The sequence below is a fragment of the Dreissena polymorpha genome, chromosome 4 (genome assembly GCF_020536995.1).
Source record: "Dreissena polymorpha isolate Duluth1 chromosome 4, UMN_Dpol_1.0, whole genome shotgun sequence".
Taxonomy (NCBI): Eukaryota; Metazoa; Mollusca; class Bivalvia; order Myida; family Dreissenidae; genus Dreissena; species Dreissena polymorpha.
Window position 1 is genome coordinate 117,449,112 of NC_068358.1, and position 25,391 is coordinate 117,474,502.

At 35.6% G+C, this 25,391-nt stretch overlaps 2 protein-coding genes across 3 annotated transcripts in view; one reads left to right on the plus strand and one right to left on the minus strand.

Moving 5' to 3' along the window:
• The window catches only part of LOC127877028 (prion-like-(Q/N-rich) domain-bearing protein 25), a 54,347-nt gene extending 47,274 nt beyond the window's left edge, over window positions 1-7,073 (minus strand). Inside the window, exons 1-3 of one of the 2 annotated variants that reach the window (XM_052422611.1) lie at window positions 6,920-7,073; window positions 3,243-3,333; window positions 1,505-1,618 (exon numbers count right to left, since the gene is read on the minus strand). In XM_052422611.1, the coding sequence (XP_052278571.1) occupies window positions 1,505-1,618; window positions 3,243-3,333; window positions 6,920-6,973 (259 nt within the window). In that variant the 5' untranslated portion in view covers window positions 6,974-7,073. Of the gene's footprint in view, window positions 1-1,504; window positions 1,619-3,242; window positions 3,334-5,869; window positions 5,909-6,919 lie in introns of those variants that run through there. The other variant, XM_052422612.1, reaches the window with a different exon arrangement.
• A 6,479-nt stretch (window positions 7,074-13,552) lies between these two features.
• LOC127879554 (uncharacterized) lies at window positions 13,553-21,478 on the plus strand. Its single transcript, XM_052426480.1, has 6 exons — window positions 13,553-13,952; window positions 15,676-15,743; window positions 16,610-17,146; window positions 18,118-18,360; window positions 19,725-19,937; window positions 20,671-21,478. Coding segments are annotated over exons 2-6 (1,056 nt in total). The 5' UTR covers window positions 13,553-13,952; window positions 15,676-15,682; the 3' UTR covers window positions 20,673-21,478.
• The last annotated feature ends 3,913 nt before the right edge of the window (window positions 21,479-25,391 follow it).

Below are 25,391 nucleotides of genomic sequence, written 5' to 3' on the forward strand. Positions count from 1 at the left end.
TGAGAGAAACAATTCAGGATCACAATACTAGGAGTCAATGGTATGGATACTAGATGGTAGTCAGCTAGACCAGTGAGTGAACATTTCTTATAACTTGCCAAACACAGTCTAAGGTCATGGGTTTTTTTTACTAAGAAAGTGACGCCGATATTCGGCGTCTTCCCCTACCAAAATTTTTCCCCTAAAAATACCATTTCCCCTCCAAAAATATAATTTTTCACCAAAATATAATATTTTACCCTCAAAGAAATGGTTTTTTTTTCTTTTGGGAAGTCGACACTTATCCAATTTGTACCATGTACAACGATCTCGCTCTCTCTATCTCTCCCGACGAACACTCAAATCTGGGAATCCCAGTGATTCTATATATAGCTCTTAAATTACGTCATGGAAACCGGGCAACTAATTATATTAATCATGTGGCTATTTTACTGGATTCCGGTCTTGCGCGAGATGGGTGTTTCGTCAATTAATTACCGGAAACCAGTCGAATTTGCATCCGGGTTATGTGAAAGCCAAGATATAAACGTTAAAACAGAAAAGTCTCACAATTGGCGTTCATACACGAACAAAATTAAACGTTCGAACTCGGAAAATATTAATTGCGTTGACGCATTTTTTAAGAATGAATTATCAAAAACCGTTGAAACCCAGCAGGATTCGGAGGTACATGTAATCAACATCGATTAATACTGTCGGATTATTGTGAAAGTGAAAGTAGACAATCGGCAGCTGCCGCACCTTTCCCTTCCGATACTGTAGCAGATCTAGATTGTCAACCCATTCATCATGAAATTGAAATCATAATATTGACATCGTTCCCCGGCCCCAGTTGAAAACATTTCCCATGATTAGATCTACACCTGCAACTTTATTTAGGACTTTGACTTGAATATCATACTTGTTCATGTGTTTAAAAACAAAAAGGTCAGAGACATGCCTCTTTTTCTAAAAAAAAACCTGAAGTCTGTAGATGAGTTATAGACATTGAAATGAACAGTTTTAATTTTTTCCCCAAATATGTCTCTTTCGCACTCGATTTTCCCCTTTAACCCAGCGTTCAGCGTCTTCCCCTATTTCTGAAAAAAAAACCTGAAGGTATAACACAAACGTTCATAAAGTAAACAAGATATGTGTTTGTCAAAAACACTATGTCCTCTTTTGCGCCGCTTTGAAGCTATATATTTGACCTTTGACCTTGAAGGATGACCTTGACCTTTCACCACTCAAAAAGTGCAGCTCCATGAGATACACATGCATGCCAAATATAAAGTTGCTATCTTCAATATTGCAAGTTATTGCAAATGTTAAAGTTGGAACAAACAAGCACACAAACAAACCAACAGACTTGGCAAAAACAATATGTCCCCCACTATAGTGGTGGGGCACATAAAATGTGTGCAATATGATATTGAATTTCTTAAAATATGTGGTTGATTACCAACACAAAAGACTAGCAAGGGTGCAACCATTATACATGTAAGAAATGGTTTTAAAGTCTCACCATTATTTCCTCTGATAAAGGCGTCCCCATATTTGTTCTTGAGCTGTCCATTCACATACTCCTCCGTCTGCTCCAAAGCAATGTTCATGTAGCCATCTAGACATGCCAGCACACCTGTCAAACAGACACACAGGATATGTAGCCATTTAGACATGCCAGCACACCTGTCAAACAGACACACAGGATATGTAGCCATCTAGACATGCCAGCACACCTGTCAAACAGACACACAGGATATGAAACCATCTAGACATACCAGCACACCTGTCAAACAGACACACAGGATATGTAGCCATCTAGTCATACCAGCACACCTGTCAAACAGACACACAGGATATGTAGCCATCTAGACATGCCAGCACACCTGTCAAACAGACATACAGGATATGTAGCCATCTAGACATGCCAGCACACCTGTCAAACAGACACACAGGATATGCCATAAAGTCAACAGATCAGTTCCCAAGAAACATTAAATATGTGTACTGTTTTATTGTTTTGGTATGTGTACATTCCAATGTTTCCTTCTCAACAGATACTTTGATCTGTGTGGTTGGGTATGTAATTTGTTTTCATAGTTGAGCATGTGTATAAAAATTTGACAAATTGGGATTTAACAAACACTATCAAAAATTTACCTACCTTAGTATGTATTGCACCTCAAATAGGTGGTTAAAACATCAACAGAACATTTTAATATGTTGATCACAATACAATTCTTAAAATACGTTTACCAACTCTAATTTAGGAAAGATATAAATATATTAGCCGCCCTCTGAGAAAAATAGGGCTTGATGCATTTGCGTAAAATTGTCACAGATAAGCCTGTGAAGTCACGACAGCCTAAAGATGGACGATACTTTCCACCTTTACGGAATTTTTCGTTGAAACAATGTCTCTTCTAAACAAAAATGCAATCAAGGGTGAATCAAGTACTGTTCCTGCTGAGCAAATGCAGAGGCTAGTCTGGGACGATACTTTACTAGCAAATGCAGAGGCTAGTCTGGGACGATACTTTACTAGCAATATGCATTTAAACTAGTTTTCCCAGAGCAAAGCTTACATATTTGTAATAAATGTACAAATAAGACATACCTGTACCTTTTAAGTTTGAAATGCTAACTACAAAGTCATGTACCTCATTTCCCATCTGCATATAAAGGCTTAACATCTACAATCATCAAAACATGAGAAGTATTGTTTACATATATTTGACCAAATGTTCATTTACTTGCATTGATGTTCATTTATTTGCTTATTTTTGAATGGTCTCTCAAAGTAAAAGTTAAGTGAGTAATAAACCGTCGAATGAGCTTTCAAAGATTCAGGATTATTTTAGCATGGATGACAAATAGATGTTGTCATGAACATATGGACATAGCAAATGTATGAGCATGTCCGAATTTTCTATTAACCAGAATAAATTAATAAAGACATTAGTGGAACATTGCAACATTCACATCATTGTGTTTATTCTAATTCATTAGGTAGAGCATAATCAATTACTGGTAAAACAGGCATGACCTAGTTTTAAGTAATTTAATACATTGTATTTACTATTGACTTATATATTTTCATCAATACCTCATCATAATCTTAACCAAATATACACTCATACCAATTGTCAGTGCAGTCGACTCAAGCAGGTCTGAGATATAGCTCCAGCACCAACCAAACTCACATGGTTTTGGAAACGGGGGTTGAAAATACCTACCTGTGTATGACATATATACCCTACCTCTGTAATCGACTCCAGAGTTTAACTTCACAACCACTGGCCTTCCAATAATCTTCTTCAGGAACTCACTTGGTGTCTGTTTCCGGCTCATCTGGAAACCAAATATCAGGTTATAAAACTGCACAGAACGCCACTCGTCCACTGCTTCTGACCAGTGATTTTTTGTCCTTGACTAACTGAATATACTGGCTGGTTGGAAGGACAAGTAATTAAAAACAAGAGCACCGCATAACGGGTGCCACGCTCAGCTGCGAAAGCTTGTCAGAATTTCTAATTTTTTTATTTTTTTTTGAGGTCAGTGACCTTGACCTTTGACCTAGTGACCGAAAATGGGTGTGGCGTGTAGAACTCATCAAGGTGCATCTACATATGAAGTTTCAAAGTTGTAGGTGGAAGCACTTTGATTTTAGAGGCAATGCTAAGGTTTTTGTTAAAGTTTTATATTAGAGGTCACAGTGACCTTGACCTTTGACCTAGTGACCAGAAAATGGGTGTGGCATGTAGAACTCATCAAGGTGCAACTACATATGAAGTTTCAAAGTTGTAGGTGGAAGCACTTTGATTTTAGAGATTTTAATGTTAAATTGTTCTTCTATGTTTGCTTTTAGATCGAGGTTCTTAGTGACTGCTTTTCAATATTTTTTATAACACATTGCACAGTTATTTTACCCATTCCAGTAACATATAATTTAATAATTAACTTATTTACTGTAAGATTTCAACATTTACTATTTTCTATTAAAGTATTCTGCATTATGATATTAATCAGTCAGAGGCTGTTTATCCCACAGAACATGAGGCTCAGAGTCCCGACTTAGACAGTTGATACTCTGAAGCAGGCTTCAGTAAAAAGAATGTTCAGTTTAATAAATTCATTGCTTAGTGTCACAGGAAATCACTCACCACTTTGATGTTAATATGCAACTTATTATTTGTACATGTTTTATAAAGTTTGCAGCACAGCCACAATAAATCTTATTCCCAATATGAATGAAAATTATGCTAATTTTCCAAATCGACTTGTACCAGTACCATTCAAAAAGTGGTGAGGAAAAATAAGATGATATATATTATTTGTTTGTTCATTTATTGCAGAAAATAGTTTATGTTGCTCATATAACAGATTTAAGTGAGAAAACATAAAAAAAGCTTTTATCATTAGCAGCTCCTAGCCACTACATGGGGCAAAAGCTGGGAGTTGGATTGTTAGCAGGTTATTGTTTGGCCCGATTTTATAGCCGAAATTCGGCTATGGTCCTAATCACCAAAAGTATACTTTTTTCCCAAAATGTGGCAAAAAATTCCCAATTTCCAAAAAAAAAATTAAATAAATAAAAAAAATTTTTTTAAAGAAGTATCTTATGCGTATTTTATCTCAATTTTAATTCAATTACATCCAACAAAGTATTATATGATTTTGTTCTTTTAATTTGAATGATTATAAAGAGTTATATCAAATTTAGTATTTCCCTCATCAGTGGACTTCTCGTGTGAAAAAAAGGCTAATGAATTTATTTTCCCAATTTCATGAAAATACCGATAAAATTCCAAATTCCAAAGCCATGAGCTATCTTCCTAAAATGTGGGAAAACCCCCCCTGGTTAGGACATGCCATAGTGTTGGGCCCTGTCCTTTGACAAAATATGGACACTCACTGGCAGCCTGAAATGGGGAGAAGTAGATGGCTGAGGTGCATATATATAGTTGCAGGGCTTTTCATCAGGAAATTGGGGAGAGGCCCTAGCCTTTCAAATTGGGAATTTCATGCGCGATAACTGCTCATTTTTGGAAAGACCGTGTTTTTTAAAGTTTTTAAAACAAAAGACACATTGTGGTGCATTCTCAATCATATTAGAGCTCATTGCTTTCAATTTGGGAGTTGCCCAATACGCCCGAGTAAAAAAAAAAAATAATTTATTTTTTATTTTATTTTTTTAATTTGGGAAATTCCTCTATCAATTTTGGGTAAAAATGACCTTATTTTCGAATGGGAAGGGGCCGAAATTTGGATCCTGTTATATAAGGGTGAAAAGCCCTGAGTTGTCAGCTACTGTCTTTTAACTAGTATGCCATTGTACTCCTAGACAGCGATTTTCTTCCGGTAAACGGCACTTTCCCAATTACGAAAAAAATACAAATTTCCCAATTGCTGTCCTTAAATTCCCAATAAAAAGTAAAAAAAAAAAAAATTTTTTTTTTTTAAAGCAATATTTTGTTAGTTTCCCTTTGCAGCTCTATAACTTGAACCTAGGTTTATATAATATTGACAGCTTGAAAACACTTGGTTATCAATTTTAAAGTATTTGGGAGCAAAAAATCAAATACACCAATTTCCCAATTTGAGGTTTTCACGACTCGATTTTTCCCAATTTTGAGGTTTTCACGACTCGATTTTTCCCAATTGGACCGGTACGGGTACTTCTCCCAATTGGACAAGGAAAATCACTGCTAGAGCCTTTGACATTTTTTGCTATGGTGGCTCTGACAGTACCTATGTACCCCTTCATATTAACACAATCGCAGTCCTGTGCACGAAAAATCAGATTTCGTGCGCATCACTAAACCGACGTTGTTTGTTACCAATTAAGAAAAGAAATGAATAAACTTCAAAAACACACTAAAATTACCTGAATGGCAGCCTATAGACGTTAACCTTTGCACGCAACCTAAAAAAACATGACGATGTTTCAACACTTGCTGACATTGTCATTTTGAAATTTCGAACAGAGTAAATATTAGACATCTGTTCGACATCATTATTGACTTTATAGGTTACATAAAATATATCATGATGGGCAAAAGATTGGGGTACTGCAACCTAACTGATAGTGACACTTTAACTATATTTCCGGATATGGTGGATAGAGCATATGAAAGAATAACAAAGTAAATAAAAAGCAATTATTTCTTGCTTTAATGGTACCATTTGCTTGAGTTTGTGCTTTGGACAGGAAAACATTGATAAGTTTTTGCAAAAGCAGTGTTCCTTAGCATTTTCAGTGGTGATCAAGTTTTTCACCTTTGGACAAAAGACGGCGCATTGTCACTCTCAGTAACCCTTAAGGTAATAAAGCTGAGAGTTGAATTATTGCAACTAGCCATAGCATTTGGGACCAGATCGTGGTGGTGTAGTGGATGAGGTGTCCGCCTAGCGATCGGGAGTTCGAACCCCACTCGGGGTGAGTTCTCATTAACTCCTCCATAGACACCTAGTACTGGTTCTTCCCAGGAAACGGACTCGATAATGTCCCTCTGCCTATAATGCTCGAAAGAGCGGTTGACAGTATACAAAGAAAGAAAGATGCAAAGAAAGAAAGGCAGGGTTTTCTACTACTTATAATGTACCAGTCAAGATTTAACATGCTCATTCAGTATAAGAAACTATTTATTATCCTATTAAGTTGCCCTATGCTATTTAATGGACCTACACGGGTCAAATTGATAAACTAGGACGGATTTATGGTTTTGTATGGTACAATATATCCGAATATAAATCGCCATCCGATTATGTGATCCTTTATACAAAGGTGTACTTTGTTGGGATTGTGATATAACTATGCATATATTGATTGGAATGTATTAAATGGGTAAAATTGAATCATGGAAAAGTTATAATAATTCAATTTAAAAACTCTTCTGCTGTTAACAAATACATTTTTACACCCGCGTTTTCATACCGTGTTATAAACGGAAGACGATTTTATGGTTACACTAAACCAACAAAGTTGCATACTCGCTGTCCACGTACAGTGAACGTCGAAGTTTTTTAGGTCCTCTCACGACTTAACCCCGGAGTATGTACGATTACACAATTACTACTGTCAATTAATAGCCGTACGAACTATATTGATTCTTTAGCTTGAAAGCAAATGCTGTCCAGTGTGTGTTATTACGCAATGTAGTTCAAGAGCAGTGCTGATCACCGATGAGATGTCGGACCAATCATGTTCTGAATTCTTCACCTGCTGTTTAGTCGCAAAGAGATCGCGTTTTTAAAACCTGTTTTATTTTCTTGTATCGAAATGGAATTTTCATACAGCGAACACTGTCAACGAATTTGCTATTTGACAAATTAAGGTCACGTATGGGAGTTTAATTAAATATTGTCAGTAATTGAAACAAAGTAAAATTGCCATGAGTATTGTTAAAAGTATGACGTTCATTTGCTCTTCTATTTCTTTTACGAACAACATCACTTTCATTCTGCGATGACTTCAGCGTTTTTAACACATTAATTCAAATTTTTGTTACAAATCGGCGAACAATTGTACACAATCGATAAAGGGCCCTTCGGCAAATGTCAACTCATACCCGTCTATTCTAATATGTCACCCACTGACAGGTGTTAATAATGTCCTCACAGTCCCTAAAACATGACAAGCTCTGCATTAAAAATGTAAGGTTTCGACACATTACGTGTTAATTATGCGCCTTTAGTGTCATTGGGTATACGCTCTCAAATGCACTTAATTAAGGCACTGTCATCACACTATGTTAAACGACAATACAAATTATCGCTTGTCCTCCAAGAAAGAGAAATCTGCATTTGAATTATCACCGATCTCACGCTTTAATATTTACACAGCAGCACATATCGAGTATGATTGATCATGCACCTGCCTCATAACGGCGAAAAGTTTATTTGACGTCATATTGCAAATATTTTGTTCTTATTCTTAATTTTAATTTACGAGAACATATGTCTCGTAAAATGCAGACAAAAATAGCGTTACATCAGCATCAGTTCGACAGTAATAACACTGTTAAAGGACGTGCCAGAGGCGTATCCAGAATTTTTTCCATGGGGGGGCTCAACTGGGGAGGGTGCGGGAGGGGTGTCCCCTTCCGTCGTTGGTTTTTTTTTTAAATGGTACCTTCAAATGATGCAATTTCATGCTATCTAATCAGCATTTTGCATGATAAAAGTGCATGTAAAACAAGAACTTGAGTTTAGACATCAAGTGTGACAGACACACAGACAGACAGACAGACAGACACACAGGGGTAAATCAAATGTCTCTCAAACCAGTATTTTGTTTTAATAACATTACTACGCTTAAAATAATTATAGACACGAATAAATTAAGATTTTTTTTTTAATTGCATTAAAAATCTTACTTCAACAGAAATAGTCCAAATTTATGCCTTTTCCATGCATTTTTTCGGTACTCTTAATTAAACTTGCGCATAAATTGCAGACCACTGCGCTAGTGTAAACACATAATTTCAAGTATTTGATTTATTTTAAAGAAAATTCGTTTACTTTTCACAATTCCCAGAAATTGTTGCAAGGAACAATCTGTGCGCGCACATCGCGAAAACATGAGACATGCCGATAATCACATGTTCAGTGGGTATACTCTGTCCCGATTTGATGATAATTTTATCAAATCTTTTAATAGTAATATATATGCCGAAATTGTATTGGAACAAATTGCGAACGTTGTTTTTTTTTTCAGTTCTTGAGCACTTTTTCATGTCAATGTTGCTCAAAAGAAGATCGACCGTTAAAGCAGAAACTTATTAAATGGTAAATAAAAGTTATAAAAAAAGTAAAATTAATCTTTCGTTTTCTCTAAATTTGTTCAGTGAATCGAATTTTCGAAGTTTTGTTGACCTCATGTCTATTGCAATCGAGTACTCTCGCTTTTCGGATGTTACCTCTCGACTCAAGGTAAACATTGCGCGAAGTGTATGTCATTTGCGGATGTGTATGGAACTATCGGCTTTGTGTGGTTAAACACGCTCTAAATAAACAATTTTGACATGAATTAAACAGGAATGAAATAAATCTTTTTAGGTACATCGTTTATTGCGGCAATGTTTGAATTCATTCAGAAATTATTTTAGTTGTTTCCTTAACCGCTCGACTGAAGGTAATTGGAGGATATTGTTTTTCACAAGTCACATGCGGCAGCCATTTGTAAACATTTACCTATAGCTAAATGTATCGATGAATTTCATAAGTTGAATGTATCTCCTTCAGCCAATCAAATAGCGCAGTTTATCACTTACAGTCAATGAAGCGTGCAGTTGAGCTGGCGAAGGTTAGATCGTCTGTACACATGCCTGGGGCTAATCACACAAATTGACAGCTGTTAATGGCCTAATTAGGGGCATATGACAGGAAATACACAAGTGGATTGGAACTGTAAGGGGATCTTTTTTTTTTAAATCATATATAGCCAGCCAGCTGGCGGGGGCTTTAGCCCCCTAGCCCCCACCTAAATACGCCTCTGCGTGCTATTGTTGTTTACACAGCTTTAGATGGTTATCACAGAATCGAACTGACATCTAGCCTCGATACGCATCTAGCCAAAACATTCGTATTTTCTTTCGGCATAGCTGTTTAACACAGCTTTTCACCTAAGATGACCTTGCATAACGCCGACAGACTCAAATGAGTGTACTTCATTCTTTCTAATGGCTGATTTGAGCTAAATTCCCCGGAACGTTAGCAACACCACCGCGTCCTTGTAGTATAGGATGAAACACTGCTGAGTGTAGGGAAATGCGGACTACTTTCTTTTGTTCATACGAAACATATATACACATTTTGCCCAGTTACAATAACGCATAACCGGTAAGTTCCATCCTCGATTCCCAAAGACTTTTTAGTTTACTTACCACATGACATACGCAGCCAGTCTGTCTGAAAATCTTCCTGCAAGCCAGAATAGGCTACAGTTTGTTATAAATAGCGCAGCGTGACGTAAGTTTAAAGGGGCCTTTTCAAGTTTTGGTAAATTGACATAATTAGAGACAAGAAATATCTTTAAAAAAAGATATACGGCGTTGATTGTGGTAGGAGTTGGTGAAAGGTAAAGAGTTCAATGAATGAGATCAAAGATAGCGAATGTCTTTTTCTGTGCAGCTCTTAACTGCATCACACGCAGTACGGTATGTTAGCGGAGTTTTCGCGGCTTATTTTACATTATTACGTATTGCTGATCATAAACCTATAGATACAAAACAGAAAACCAAAAGAAGAATGGAAGTGAAATTAAAACATATGAGTCAACCGGCCACACGCGAAGTATCCGTACATATTTTAAATATTTATGCGCGCGTTCTTCTAACAAACCTGTTTTAGCGGTTTGTCGGGCATTGTTATTTGATTCGATTATTAACAGTATCGAGAATCATCGCGTTCATGCTTAATACATTAGTCAATATGGTTGAATAATTCTTGTTTAATTAATTAAAAATAATATTTATCATGGTATTGTTGAAAACACATTAAGAATCTATTATTGACATACCATAACTATATGCTGAATATCTTCATTTAACATATTTCTGTTCTACAGAAAATTCCAGTTCACATAATTCACGCGATAGCGTCTATATTATATAACGATTATTGTACTGGCCGCGAACTGACCCTGATACCTAGCGGGTTGGATATGCAATTCATTAAAGGGAGGCCACGCTTCCACTGCTGGAACGACAGCTTGTTTAAACCTTTATACTTTTACATGTTAAATGTTCAATTTCGAAAACAATTTAAAATGGTTTGGCCAAAACGAATATCAGACTAGGGAAAAACGATACTTTTATGAACTTAAATATACTAGTAAACAGACAGGAATATGGAAGTAATTACTCAATATGAGAACATAGCCATTAAGTACAAACGCTCTGGCGCTGGCAATCCTCTGAAAATAAAAGGTGCAAGCACAAACTGTATTGATGTCGAGAGTTGAGTGTAAAACTGTTCTATCTGTCAAGCCTTTTCATTAGAGATAAAATTGTTTCATGCTGAACACGCAGTAAAACAGTATTATAAAGACGCGTTCATGTTTCCAATGTTCTGGTGGTTTGTTCAAATCAGCCAATTGAATAAATGAAGTGTATGCATTCGTATCTAGCCGCGGGAAATTTTATTTGAATTTAATTGGACACTTACAAAGGTCAGGTAAGGTGAAAAGCTGGCTTATACAGCTACGTCGAAAAAAGTTTCAGATTCGCAAATGTTTGTTGCAGCTATGATATTTGTGAGGAAACAGTAATACTGAACATTTACCATGCTCTAAAATATCCATTATATGCATCTTTTGACGATTTAAAAACCTGAAATTATAAAGAGTCGCAATGCGAAACGATTGAATAATTCGGAATGTCCTGTTGTTGTCGTTATATTTTGTGATACTACGAGGATTGCTTATTTGAAGTATTAAATACATCACTCATTGTATGAGCACGGATGACCGGGTGGTCTATGCGATAAACTTTTTCTCCAGGAGTCAGTGGTTCGAGCCAAGTTGAGGGTTACTTTTTGTTTCTTCAATTGTACATTGTATTTTTTTTACTGGAGCTTTTAAGGTCCAATATTTACATTTATCAATATTAAGCATTTAATGACAAACTTTAATACGAGCCAAAGTCTGTGAAAAGGCCTCTTTTGTTCGAAAAGTAACGTGGTTTGATGTCCCATTTACAAGACGCAAGAAGATGTTTAAAGACCCGCGTCATGCGAAAATGGGTCTTGTGCAATATGCATCAGCGCAGTTTTGTGTGGGTATGCATACTGAGGGGATATTTAGGAGATACCACGAAACCATGCATGCTTTTTATAGAGGAAAGCGTAGTCCATTGCCAGAATGCGCAAGTGAGGGAAGCGTAGCCCATGGCCAGACTGCGCATGTGCGCATGCTGGACTCAAGCGCCGCTGGCGGCATATGCCATTAAACCAATTTCCGCATAACGCGGATGTAATAGTGTCATTTGAATGTGTGGAAAGAAAACTGTGTCTTAATGAAATATCAACATAATGACAAAGACATTAATTCTTAATAAGTGATGTGAGAACACATATGATGTGATCTCACGTAGTCAAATGTGTATCTACGAACGCTATTATATAGAGTTGCAAATACATGCACTTCATAACAAACATTTCATACGGTGGATATGCGACTCTTTGTGAAGAAAACAACACACCATTACTAAAACCATTGTTTTAAATATAATAACTTAACGTTACATTTTTTACCTTTATTTCAAAGTCAAGATATACGCCAAATATCTTTGTTTTAAAGAAATGTATTGTTATTTTTGCAGACGCATACACTGTGTACTCTTGTGGTTTGAAAAATACGCACGTGTTCCTAGTTTCATTGCTGTTTGTGTTGAAACGAGATGTATAATAAAATTAATTAAAAAAAAAATATATAGCAAATTCTTAGATTAGGTTGCCCGTTACCCGATTTGAATCTGACATGATTTGAATTGACTGATGCAAGCAAGTGAGCGTATCCATTTTAATCTCTTTAATGATGTCGAACTGTGTACGTTTTTAGAAAAAAAGCAGGGCCTCGCAATGCGAATAAGATGTATCCCCTGTCGCAGATGAATGCCTACGACTTATTAATTGAGACGCTCAAGTGTTTGAACCCTAGATAGAACCCACTTTTTTCGTTAAGGGAATGTCTGTTGAACGATTCCAGAGTACGGATCGAAGACTGGACCTCTCGATCGAAAGGCGGACACCATACCAATTACATAATCGCGACCTGCGTGGTTTATACTTTATGCATAAAAGGCGGACACTATACAAATTACATAACCTATGTGGTGTATACTTTCTGCTTAAATATATGTATATTTTTTCTATTGATCACTTTATACTTTTTCACATATGGTTTTACCTATGATTTATCTTGAAATGACTTTTTTACTTCAACACCAACTTCCTTCGGTTTTTTCATCGGGCGCACCACCATCTTTCAATGTTAACATTCTTACATAAGGATGTCTCGAATGTTTCAAATGTTCAATGTTGAACCAAAGGCTTCAATGTCCGAATAACTTGCTGATATAAACATATTTAATTGTCATATTATGATTGGTATTGCTTGTCTACCTTAGTTCCTTATTATTGATATTTATTGGAGCAAAACATCGATTCCTCTTGATAGCAAAAATAAAATCCAAGAAAATTCATTCAAATTGCAAAGTAAAAAGGTATAAACAGAAAATAAAATTTGGTGTTAAACATTGATGGGTTTTAATAATTTTTATCATCTGTTATGTCACCGCAAGTATGATTTTCTATGGACACACTTGTAAAATGCACTCATGACAATCCTTAAGTTGCGTTTTATATGCAAGAACAAATTTTGTCTTACTTTGCCTTTATTCGTAAGTGTCAAGAATATATTGGTTATAAACAAAATATCTTAGCGGGTAATATTTTAAGCCACCAGACGACGTAACATATTTCAACATTATTTTTAAAGTTTTAAACAGACGATATAGCAATTAATACCGTTATTATCGTGTTAGTTTTCAGTTCAACAAGTTAACGCGCATAAGAAGGCCGTAAATCATAAACTGGTTTGCTACGTCTTCAATGAACAATGGACATCGATCCCTGGCTCAATGTGTACCAACCTGTAATAATGGCTAATTAATTGGCTAGATGCGGCCTTTCTTCAGCCTGTGGCCGAGACGTCAATGAGGACATTTTTATGATCCACCATGGTGACATTGCGTGTTACGTGTATGTGCCCAGTTAGTAGTTGGATCAAAGAATACATTGCATCGCCAGATACAAGTAAATCTTCTGCACACCTGTCGCGGTTGATGTTTTGTGGAGCCGTGGATTGCTTTGATTGAACGAAACTGGATCCTTGGTTGTGGTTGCTTGCCATAAGATATTAAGAAGCCTTGAACTTAAACGTTTTAAATCGGATATCAGAAAAAGAGGTAAGTGGGGTCATCAGTCTTTTTTTCACTGACTGTCACTTATTTATTTAGCTAGGTTTGTTTGCTCTTCTTTTAAAGAGTAAAATCGGTTGTATAAAACAAAAGCGCACGTATTTAAAAATACACAAATATACATAGATTGTGATTCTCAAGAAATAAGGTTAAGCCCTATGCTAAAGTTGAAGTGTGTTAATGTAAGCAAAGAAGTATTTATTACTATAGCATAATCTTTGCGTAAACAGTATTGTATAAACGCATTCGACCAGCTGGAAAAATAGGAGAACATACAAATTTTAATAGACAGGAGGAACGCATATTTTACATTATACACAATAAGGCAAAACATCAAAATCAAGTTTTTTGCAATGACGGTTTACATACATCATAATTGAAAACACAAATATCGGAATTTGTTTTTAATCACAATGTTCAAATGTTCTTCCTCTCATCAACAAAACACTATATGATTTGCGGACATGGTTGTACACCGTTATTGTAAGCAGCAAAACACTATATGATTTGCGGACATGGTTGTACACCGTAATTGTAAGGTTGCGCACTATTGTTTATTTTAGTTTTTAAACAGTTCAGTGTGAGTGTGCTCAATATATTGTTGAGATCAAAGAAACTATAATTCCAGACAAAATTCTTCAAATACTGTATATATATATATATATATATATATATATATATATATATATAATTATGATTTTCAATGCATGTGACTAACGAATACTAATCTATATGGTCGAGAACAACCTCAATTATGTGTGCACGTAATATTTATGGCAACTTTTTTAAATTTCATTCCACAAGTACTTATTTGACATACATGTATTTTGCATTGCCTCCATTCTTAATGTAAGGATTTCAATACAAACGACTACAAAGCATTACTTTCCTTTCAAAAAAATCAAAGTTAAATATGTTTTGCAAAATGAAGCACTCGGTTATAACAATTCCTTCTTTTTCAACATAATTACATTTTTTTACGTTTATTAAATAATTACCTGATTAAAATATGTCTTCGTATCGAATAAGATCGATTAATCTAAAAAGTTTCCTGTAAGTTTACACGGTACCTTGAATTCAATGAAGTGTGATTTTAGTTATAAAATATAATCACAATCCTTAAGATCTTCTCGTAATATCATATTGCTGTCAAGTGCACTTTTAATTACCCTTGTTTTTAAAAGGGAGATTTTATACGCGCCACGTCTTGTACAGACAAGCAAGTATATTATTTTACAAAATGTTTTCATGTATGGACGCGTGTTTTTGTGGATAAAAATAGTTTAATAACTCACTTATTTATTGCCATTTCTTACTTCTATCAAAGCATTCGTTATTGCCGTTAACTTTTATGTCACGTCCATTGCAAATACATTATTATGTCCATTCATAAACACAAAAAATAAGTAAAAGTTGTAATATTTTCAATCGTGAAAATGAATAAGCAAATATTGTTTAAGATAATAATTGTCAGTGAAAGTAAAATAAAAGTAAAATGTATTGAAACAGTCTGTTATATTCTGAAAAATAACAGGTAATTTTACCATTAGTTGTTTCGCACTGAAAACAGTGTTCTGACATGGACTTCTTTTAATAATTTAGAATTTGCCAAATTGCATGACCGTATTATACAACATATTTATTGTACAAATATTAGTTTTAAAATACGGGTTAGTTACAGTATATAGAGTGTTGTTTTTTTTTGTTTCAGAGTTATCATGAAGTTACAAAATGCATTATTACCAATACTATTGGGTCTACATATCGTCTTGATTAACGGTAAGATTTTGTTGTCTTCCTCACGCAATATACGGTTATTTACGAGCGTATATATATCAGTTATGCAATCTTGCAGTGTATATTATATCTTTTTTTTCAGAAATAATAGAAGTTCATATTTTATTTAATGTAAATTGAATTTTAAAGTAAAACGCGTTTTGTTGTAGTAATTTTAAATAACTTCCAGATCACTCGGTTATTATTATTGTTATTTGATATTTGTAAAACGCATAAGAAGAACACATAAGAAGACTGTAAAGTATTTACAATAATACAGTATGCATAACTGATTCTCTGTGAAAAAGATCAAATCCTTAATTGCATAACAATGATGAATATATGCCCAGGCAAAATATGGTTCTTGGCTTCATGAATGCTGAGATGGTTGGAGGAACATGTTCACAAATAACAATTTTGATCTAAAAAAAGGTCATAGATTCAAAAGAGCATGCATGCATTTTATTTTAAGTAGCAATATAACACTCCAGACTAAGGCAACTGCTGACTATATATGTTCATTTATTGATAACAATCCACTGAAATCGGTCAAATTATAATGTGTCTATTACGCTTTTCGTCGATAATTAAAAAACAACAACTTGTATTTGTTAAAAGTCTCCTTCAAAACTAAGAAGTCCGCGTTGCGTTGTTGTGGCGCGTGTTTGCTCCAGTGTTAGATTTCGAGCCAGATGGACGTCATATTTCTTACTTTTATATTTTTCTTGTTTTTTTTTTAATTACTCAAAACTATTCCAATTATAATGATTTTGTTAGTTAATTGATTAATGACAAATTAAAAAAAAACATCTGTTAACAAGCCTTTTTTAAATTGTTAAATCAATAATTTTTTACCTGAATAATTTCAGCAAATCACATGCAAGCGGAATTTTCGAGGAGTCAGCAGGCAACGCTCGGACAATCTATCGGTAACTTTGGCCACTCGACAGGAAATATCGACCAGTCGTCAGGAAACTTCGGTCAGTCGTCAGATAATTTCGGTATTGCTACAGAAAACTTCGGTCTGACGTCAGATAATTTCGGTTTGTCAACAGGCAACTTCGGTCAGTCGACGGGACCCTTCGATCAGGCGTCAGGAAATTTTGTTCAATCTTCCGGAAATTTCGGCCAGACCACAGGAAGTGTTGATCAGTCATCTGGAATTTCAGACCGATCGTCTGGCAACTTTGGTCAGTCTTTTGGGCAATTTGAGCAGTCATTTGTGAACTCTGGGCAGCGATCAACCGGTAACTTCGGCCAGTCAACAGGAAACTTTGGCCAGTCAACAGATAACTTAGGCCAGTCAACAAGTAACTTTGGCCAGCAGCAATCAACCGGAAACTTTGGCCAGCAGTCAAGACGGTTGATGGGACCATCAAACTTTGCTATGTCGGCTCCCTCTACCGGTAAACAACATATTGTTTATGCTGCTACAAATATGAACCGTTTGCTGATAATATAAAGCGTTTATATAGATATAACGTTATAAGCTGTAAACATAGATACGCATTAGTGGCACTTTGGAAAAGTCATTTTTGCTTTTCGCGGAAGAATTAAGATAATATAGCCAAACACCGAGAACATTTACAATGCTTTACAATCCATGCTCATGAGTGTTTCAATATACACTATACACATTTATTATAAACATTGTAAAAGTATAACTTTAAACAGGCTTTATCAATCAGTGAAATACAAAATGACAGTAAAAAAAACTGTTTTTCCAACGCCATCTTACCATACTCGCCGGACCTTTGTCGTGAAATATTGTTACTATTACACTGCATATTTACTTAACGTACCACTATTAGCATGGTGAAACGTTTCATAAAAATTAGGTTTTTAGTGTATATAACATAACGATTATTACGATAGTCGATTGTTCCAAGAGTTTTGAGAGTATTTGAGTATTTATTAGTGGCTTGCGCTTTTTGGCATATCATATCGCTAGTCACTCAACTGACATTGGAGCGATCGATTATATTTAATCGAGTATATATACCAAAATAAACAAATAAAGAAAGAAAGAAATAAAGAAATAAATAAAGAAATTAATTATTTAATCAATACATTAATTACAGATGTGTTTATATGAGGACCAAAACGTTCAAAATATAAGACACTTTCATCACTACTGTACCTATTCTTCAAAGTTTGCTATAATACACTAGTAGATCATATTTTACATAACTAGAACTTATCATAAAACGAGTTGACTGTTTTATTTCAACTCAATAGATAATTCTTACAGTTTTCAAAGTATGTCCTTTAAAAATGTGATCAGAAGTCTAATTAATCTGTTCGGCTTTAAATGAAATGAGCTTTATTTTGAGATTAAAAACGTTCCAACCGTCCAAATGTTTATTTTCGGGAAAAGTGGACTTCTTCAATAGTAATCTACAACTTGACAACATTATGCCCAGTGCCGAGATAGGACCTAGTGCGAACGCGCGCATACAGGGAATGGGACAAGGTGGTGGTAGGTCTCGTGGTGGGCGTCACCAGATGATGACGCCACGAAGGGGAGTCCCTAACGGTGGAATCCAGGAAGATCCTGATTTCATTCGTCGCATTCTGGGGAGCACCACCATTGGTCGCGAGCTCAGGATGGGAGAACTAGGTCAGTTAAATGAGTTTGTATGGTCGGGACCATATATCCTTAATAGCTAAAAAGCGCGGCGAATGCATACTAATTTGAAATTTTTAGAAATACTTTCCTTATACTTTTACTTTTTTTATGATATTATTTATTTGGAATTTATTATCCCCACGCGTTTTGAAAAGCGTGGGGATATTGTGGTCATCTCCGCCGTCCGTCTGTCTGTCCGTCCGTCCGTCCTGGCCACTATCTCCTCCTACACTATAAGCACTAGAACCTTGAAACGTACACACATGGTAGCAATAAGCATATGTGCGACCCTGCACTATTTGGAATTTTGATCTGACCCCTGGGTCAAAAGTTATGGGGGTTGGGGTGGGGCCAGATCAGAGATTTTCACTCATTTTTTATGTTATTTTACATTAACTTCTTCATTTCTACACCCATTTACTTTAAATTGAAACTGAACATCTCTTTTGACAATGCGGTCAATCTCAACTATGCATGGCCCCATTACCAACCCTTGGGCGCCCCGCTTACATAGACCACACCCACTTAAAATTGCCTTTTACTATAACTTCGTCATTTCTTCACCGATTTACTTCAAATTGATACTGAACATCTCTTATGACACGCCAATCTCAACTATGTATGGCCCCATTACCAACCCTGGGGCACCCCCGCCCATATGGACCACGCCCACCCAAAATTGCCTTTTACTATAACTTCTTCATTTCTACTTCGATTTACTTCAAATTGATACTGAACATATCTTATGACAATATGGTCAATCTCAACTATGCATGGCCCCATTATCAACCCTGCGGCGCCCCTGGGTCAAACATGCGGCGTGGGGATACGCGTCGGCCTCTGCCGCGCCATTTCTAGTTTTCTATTAACTTTTGTTCTTATTTTTTGGTAAACGACACGTTTTGTAAGTTATCTAAGCAACATACATATCTATTATATATTTCCATGAATGCATTTGCAAATTTTTATCCAAAATTAAGTTGAACATGATACGTGCTTATTAAAAGCAGATTTACCACATGTTATGGTATTTGTCGAGTGGTTTTGTTTGTGATGACTCTTGCAACGTAATTCAATTCCACAAGGAAAATAGCTATCAAGTGACCAGGCCTAGGTAAGAGAGGTTTTCATGATGGTAAAGAGTTAATCTTTTGAAACGAGTGAAAACATACATGGAACTTAAACAATTAATAAAATAGCAATTTAAAAACAAGCTTTTGTTTGAAACCTTCGACTTAACAAGGTGTACAGGAAATACGGAAACATATATGTAAGTGCCTTAGTGAACGATAGCGCTATAAGAGGTCCACTGTTATTTCTTACATTTAACATGTTTTCTGACCTACACCACGCAGGTCTTCCCCGTCATGGCGGCGCCGGACAAGGCGAAAGGCACGCTAACGGGCTGCTCGACGGTTGGGACGGCAACCCGCAGACGCTCCAGCAGGTGTCCCGTGGCTGGGCCGACCCCTTCCGCGGACAACCAATACCACAGGTGCCCATTGGCTTCAGCGGAAATTTCGGAGCAATCTCTGGATTCTCCGCTTTCTCAAATCGTCTCTTCCGTTGTAAGTAAATTTTAAAATTGGATCATCATCATTTTTAAAGTGGGTATGCACAATTTTTATATGTGTTAAATTGTAATATAATGATAAAAATATGTTACAAGAACACAAAATAGGCAAGAAAAAAAGTATACATTTAAGACGAATTTCATAAAATGCAGCCGATACAAATTAGCGCCCCGAGCCGATTGTGACGAAGATATTTCGTACATATTTTCCTACAATTACCGAAGCATTCGTCTTTTTATTAGGAGCGGAGTTAGTGCTCGTGTGTCATATGAATAGATATCGTTGCAGGAAATTAAAATGATCCGTATAGCTAAATTTACATTCACATCGTACGTGCATGATTTACATACTGGCAAATTCAACTGTACAGACTTTTTCGATTTCAGACTTAAATATCTGGCTTATTTCGAATTTTTCGACACATGTTCTTCTTAACTTTTATTTAAATTTATATTGAAATATATGTTTGGTAAGTTTTTAACACATTTTTTGTAAAATAATAAATATTTGACAAAATCGAATAATCTCGCTTTAACATTGAATCAGTTAATAGCGTTTATTTAAGTAGTCTTATCCGTTGAACGTCATCTCATATACATGTACATATCGATATTTGTAATGTAATGTTATGGTTTTCATCAAAATTTACTCCCATTTGTGGAAAAAATGCACATTATTATTACAGTCGATCCTTTATTTACCATGTAAATTTTAACTGTCTTTTCAGAATTCATGCGGTGCCTTAATTCTACAAGAAGCTATTCGATGCAATCGACAACGGAGAACTTTTTAAAGTATTTATTCAGTCGACCAGTTTTGACCAAAATCAGGTCGAGTTTTGTAATAATTTCTCACGGATTGACTTGTTACCAGATATTTGTAATTTTATTTTAATACCAAAGAACTGGAGTGACGTTCAGGAATTCTATCAAGAACAGCACAAAACAAATATTTTAAAAAGACAAAGTCAAACTTCCACTCTTCAAGTTGGTCCATTTTATATATTTGCGCTTGAGACAATAATCATAATTATGAAGAAGTTTGATATGTATTGTTGTCTTCGTTTTTTGTTTGTTATATAACGCTTTGTATGTTTTATAATTAAGTTCTATACGTCTTTAATGATCTAATTAGCGGAAAAAACACATGTATTACCAATTAAAAAGTTAGTTATCTTTAAACAAATATCATGAAGATCTAACTCACCGATTTGCAACAATTATCCGTGTAATAATTAATGTTCATATCTGATGCACACATTGTCTAATCTTAAACAAACATATGTCGATTGAAAAAAAATCATAATCGTATATAGTTTATTTGTATCACTAATATTTTAGATAAATAAGAGATTTTTATATAGTTCATAAACATGTGGTGTTGTTTATTACGATGTATCACACATTTCTACCACACAGATATATTCTCTGCTTGACGATTGTTTATTCCATGGTTAAGGTTTTGCGTTATGTTTTTTGTTATTATTTTGATAATGATTTTATTTATTTATTTAAATAAATAACATTTAAACATTGTGCAGTTTTGATTACAATTTTGATATGAAATAATTGCGAATAACATTCCATTGATTTTGCCTCAAGTATTTAAAAATGACTTAATTATCGGTGTGTGGACATGTTTTGGGTTAGCTACTTTAGTCATCCGTGTCGACACATGGATGTGACAATTGTTACCCACAGCTGTACACAATTTTGAATTTTGACGAAAAATAATATAACAGTATGAGGACAATGTCATGAAGTATTTATCTTTGGGGGTATGAAGACAATTTCATGAAGATATTACGTTAGCGATATAAATACTATGTCATTGGGTACTAATCCTTGGTGGTATGATGGCAGTGTCACAAAGTACTAATCCTAAGGGTTATGAAGACAATGTCATGAAGTACTTATTCTAGCGAGTATTAAGAGAATGTCACGAAGTACTAACCCTAAGGCGTCTGAAGACAATGTCACGAAGTACTAATCCGTAGAGGTATGGAGACAATGTCATGAAGTACTTATCCTTAGGAGTATGAAGAGAATGCCATAAAGTACTCATCCTTAGGGGTATGATGACAATGACATGAAGTACTCATCCTACGGCGTATGAAGATCATGTCATGACGTACTAATCCCAATGCGTATGAAGAGAATGTCATGAAGTACTAATGATTGGGGGTATGCAGACAATGTCACGAAATGTTTAGCCTTGGGTATGAAGAGAATATCACGAAGTACTAATCCTTAGGGAGTATGAAGACAATGGCACGAAATAGTAATCCTTAGAGGTATGCAGACAAAGGCGTGAAGTACTAATCCTTGGAGGCATAAAGACAATGTCACACAGTACAAAACCTTGGGTGCATGAAGACAATGTCACGAAATTCTAATCCATGGGGTATGAAGACAATATCATCAGTACAAATCTTTGGGGGTATAAAGACAATGTCATGAAGTACTAAACCTAAGGAGTATGAAGACAATTTGTTGAGTACTAATCCATGGGCGTATGCAGACAATGTCATGAAGTTCTTATCCGTGGGTGTATGAAGACAATGTCACGAAGTGCTAATCCTTGCGGTATGAAGAAAATGGCACGAAATAGTAATCCTTAGGGGTATGGAGACAATGTCATGATTTTCTAATCCTTGCGGGTATAAAGACAATGTCGTGAAGTACGTATCCTTAGTGGTATGAAAACAATGTCATGAAGTTTTAATCCTTGGGGTATGGAGACAATGTCACGAAGTACAAATCCTTAGAGGTATGAAGACAATGTCATGAAGTAATTATCCTTACGGGTATGAAGACAATGTCATAAAGTACCTATTCTTAGGGGTATGAAGACGATGTCACGAAGTACTAATCCATGGAGATAGATTATGAAGATAATGACATAGAGTACGTATTCTTAGGGTTATGAAGACAATGTCATAAAGTACGTATTCTTAGGGGTATGAAGGCAATGTCATGAAGTACTAATCCTCGAGGGCATGAAGACAATGACATGAAGAACTAATTATTGTGGTATGAAGACAATGTCACGAACAACTAATCACTGGATGTATGAAGATAACGTCATGAAGTACAATGTTCCGAAGTACTTATAGTTAGGGAGTTGAATACAATGTCACGAAGTACTACTGCTTATGAGTATGAAGACATAATAACGAAACATAACCGGTAATCCTTAGGAGTATAAAGACATGTCACAAAGACTTCATTCTTGTGCGTATAAACGAGCACCTAAATCATACAAAAATGAATAAAGTAGAAGATCTTAGTACAAGATATGCAAACAGACTAGCAGACAAACAAAGCTATCAGCTACAATAACACTGAATACCAAACTACCAAAATACATGCGAATAACGATAATAATTAGGTTTCAGTCTTGTTGCAACAACTCATTCATAAGTTAAACAACTCATGTACAAACAAACCCATTGGCTATTTAAATTATTTAATTAGGGACACTTTCAGATAGTGGCATTTGAAAAAATTCTGTTCAAATTAAAGCCAGATTGTTGACAGTTCCTTTAATAAGAAAACGGCAATTAGATTAATATGTCAAAACACGAACAGATCTTAAGCAGACATTTCTTATTCTTATTTAATCTTATTAAAAAAACCCAGAACGCTTACAAGATACAAAACGCAGATATGATTAATATAACAGGAGTTTATAATGAAAATGCAAATGTAATTTTTGTGAACATGGATCATACACCTAATAGTTCCATTGTTCTCTTTCATGTTGAGTGAAAATTAATAGAGTAATTATTTTTTACCAAATCAAATACAGAAATTATAGTTTAATAGTTTATTTAAGTCTCACTCTTCATGACACATAATATTTACATATGCATTTAATAAAACAATCATGAAAACATTTCTAAAAGAAATATGAGAGACTCAAAATTCATGTTAACATTCTTATTACATAAGACGAACATTACTATATTGGAAGAGCAGAACATATGATGGAAGAGAGATAACCCTAAAATTCAAATTAACATTTGCTAATTGAGGGCTACCTCCCTTCCCCGCAAATTCCTACATTATCCAGATGAATGACAGACACTCGCAATGTGAGAGGCAGGCAAACAACCAAGGCCGACATACCAGGCAGAGATGATAATCAATGCTTATCAACCCGTCCAAGCCAGCAGACCCAGGAGCCCACCCACCACTCACACAGCGGGTGTCCACAAATGTATACTACGAGAGGCGCCCTGATTATATTTGAACAAAATTAATGACGAAAAATAAGAATTACAACAGTACCTTTATTGAAGTTAGTGTTCAATATGAGATCAACGGCATGCGTTAATAAGCCTACACCTTTTTGGCCACGATTCAAGAGTCTTGTTAATAATATTTTGGTCAAGTTTTCTCCACTCGTCCTTAAGAGCTTTTTAAAGACCTATAACAGAGTTAACGTTGCGCTTCTGTAGACGGCGTTTAAGGATTCACCATATACCAAAGTCCATTGGAACAGCATCCGGAGACTTAGGCATCCATTCGTCACGGTCAATCAAGTTCACTTTCTCCTTCTTAAGAAACTGGAGGGTCTGTTTAGATGTGTGACTTGAGACACTGTCCTGATGGAACACCATTGCCTTCCGACAGTTTCGGAATGTCATTTCGAAGAAAAGGCTTCAATACCTTATTGATATAAAAATTGCTTTTAATTTTAGTTCCTTTGTTGATAAAGCGAATCTCGGTTGTTGTTGTTTTCTATAAGAGACACCAGCCAATGGCGAAAGAGTCCCGCTTAACGAACTTAAGTTTGTCGCTAACCGTTTCGCCTTTTCTCATGTAGCAAACTTTACGTCACCCGTATGACCCACCTAATAGGAACATTGACTCATCAGAAGTAACAAAGTTCTTCCATCTTCCACCCCTTAACTTCATGTATAAAAGGTCTTTTTTATTATAGTGTCACCCCTATTGAAAGGGCAAGCCAATTTTGGCTTCTGAAACACGTTTTGCGTTTATACCATGTTCCTCCCAACTCCTATCACTATGCCAGGCGCCAGGCGGATAGAAGTCGGTAACCATTGATGTTTAACGCTCGCGGCTCACGAGCCGGCATTATCGGAACAAGTCCCATGACAAACATCAATCCTTCGACAAACGCTCCCCATGGGATTCGAACCTTCGACCTCCCGATCCCGAGGCGGACGCCTTATCCATTAGGCCACGGCGATCGTGTATTACTGCCAGGATCTAGCCCTACTCTTCCTAATTTGCGCTATGTTAAGCTGATGAACTTTGCAATTTATTCTTAGTTTAGCTTTCAATAATTTTGTGATAATGTTATATACAGTTCCTTCAGAGATGCTTAATAAAGACGATATATCACGTTGGGTCGGTGGATTAACTTTGGTGATCATACGATTGATTTTTCTGATGACGTTTGGGTGTGGCCACATTTCGA

What these genes read in the sequence shown, in the direction of transcription:
- LOC127879554 (XM_052426480.1), top strand. Translation starts at nt 15,683, where the DNA reads ATGAAGTTACAAAATGCATTATTACCAATACTATTGGGTCTACATATC. An exon ending in ACATATCGTCTTGATTAACG is followed by an intron (nt 15,744 to 16,609) that starts GTAAGATTTTGT and finishes GAATAATTTCAG; the next exon opens with CAAATCACATGCAAGCGGAA. An exon ending in GCTCAGGATGGGAGAACTAG is followed by an intron (nt 18,361 to 19,724) that starts GTCAGTTAAATG and finishes TACACCACGCAG; the next exon opens with GTCTTCCCCGTCATGGCGGC.